The following is a 1,144-nucleotide window of genomic DNA, read 5'->3' on the forward strand; positions in this document are numbered from 1 at the left end:
CCGCAGCCCGGAATGGCCGGCGCCATGTCCTCCTTGCGACGTTGAAGGCCCAACGGATGGTGAGGAACCATGGGGAGCATCTACAAGGAGTATTTTAACACGCAGAAGATCCGGGAGCACTACAATTACACCAAAGAAGACTCGGAGAGTCCCATCACCACCTCCCGGTGGGTGGTTTCCATCTTCATCGTCGTCTTGTGTTGCTTCATCGTCTTGGAGAACCTCTTGGTGCTCATCTCCGTCTGTCGCAACAAGAAGTTCCACTCGGCCATGTACATCTTCATCGGCAACTTGGCTTTCTCCGATCTCTTGGCCGGGTTGGCCTTCATGGCCAACATCTTGCTCTCGGGTTCCATCACCTTCAACTTGACGCCGGTCCAGTGGTTCGTCAGGGAAGGCACGGCCTTCGCCACCTTGGCCGCCTCCGTCTTCAGCTTGTTGGCCATCGCCATCGAACGCCACGTGGCCATCACCAAGGTCAAGGTCTACAGCAGCGACAAGAACTGCCGGATGGTCTTGCTCATCGGAGCTTGTTGGGTCATCGCCGCCGCCATCGGCAGCCTCCCCATCATGGGTTGGAACTGCATGAGCGACCTCCGCGATTGCTCCACCGTCCTCCCCCTCTACTCCAAACGCTACATCCTCTTCGTCATCACCATCTTCACCCTCATCCTCCTCGCCATCGTCGGCCTCTACACCCGCATCTACTGCATCGTCCGCTCCAGCCACGCCGAAATCGCCACCGCCCAAACCTTGGCTTTGCTCAAGACGGTCACCATCGTTTTAGGAGCCTTCATCATCTGTTGGTTACCAGCCTTCATCATCCTCCTCATGGACGCTTCTTGCCCGGTTCGGGCTTGTCGAATCCTTTATAAAGCTAATTATTTTTTCGCTTTCGCCACCCTCAACTCGGCGGCCAACCCCATCATCTACACCTTGAGGAGCAAGGACATGAGGCGGGAGTTCCTCAGGGTCTTGTGTTGTTGTGGGGCGGGACGTGGGGACCAACCCCCCGGCCGTTGCGGCCTCCCCCTTCGTACCTCCAGCTCCTTGGACCGTTGCACCCCCAAATACGACTTACCCACCTCCCCCATCACCCGCGAGTGCACCACCTCCGTCTAAAATGGAGGAAAAAAAGTGGGGG

At 57.3% G+C, this 1,144-nt stretch overlaps 2 protein-coding genes across 2 annotated transcripts in view; both read left to right on the plus strand.

Moving 5' to 3' along the window:
- The first annotated feature begins 6 nt into the window (after positions 1-6).
- On the plus strand, positions 7-1,138 carry S1PR2 (sphingosine-1-phosphate receptor 2). Its single transcript, XM_014961136.1, has one exon. It carries the CDS (start codon positions 70-72, stop codon positions 1,120-1,122), a length of 1,053 nt encoding a protein of 350 aa, XP_014816622.1. The 5' UTR covers positions 7-69; the 3' UTR covers positions 1,123-1,138.
- The window catches only part of DNMT1 (DNA (cytosine-5-)-methyltransferase 1), a 26,991-nt gene continuing 26,970 nt past the window's right edge, over positions 1,124-1,144 (plus strand). Inside the window, exon 1 of the mRNA XM_014961129.1 lies at positions 1,124-1,137. Within this exon, the coding sequence (XP_014816615.1) occupies positions 1,124-1,137 (14 nt within the window). The remainder of the gene's footprint in view (positions 1,138-1,144) is intronic.

This window comes from Calidris pugnax, unplaced genomic scaffold, assembly GCF_001431845.1.
Source record: "Calidris pugnax isolate Ruff unplaced genomic scaffold, ASM143184v1 scaffold553, whole genome shotgun sequence".
Classification (NCBI taxonomy): domain Eukaryota; kingdom Metazoa; phylum Chordata; class Aves; order Charadriiformes; family Scolopacidae; genus Calidris; species Calidris pugnax.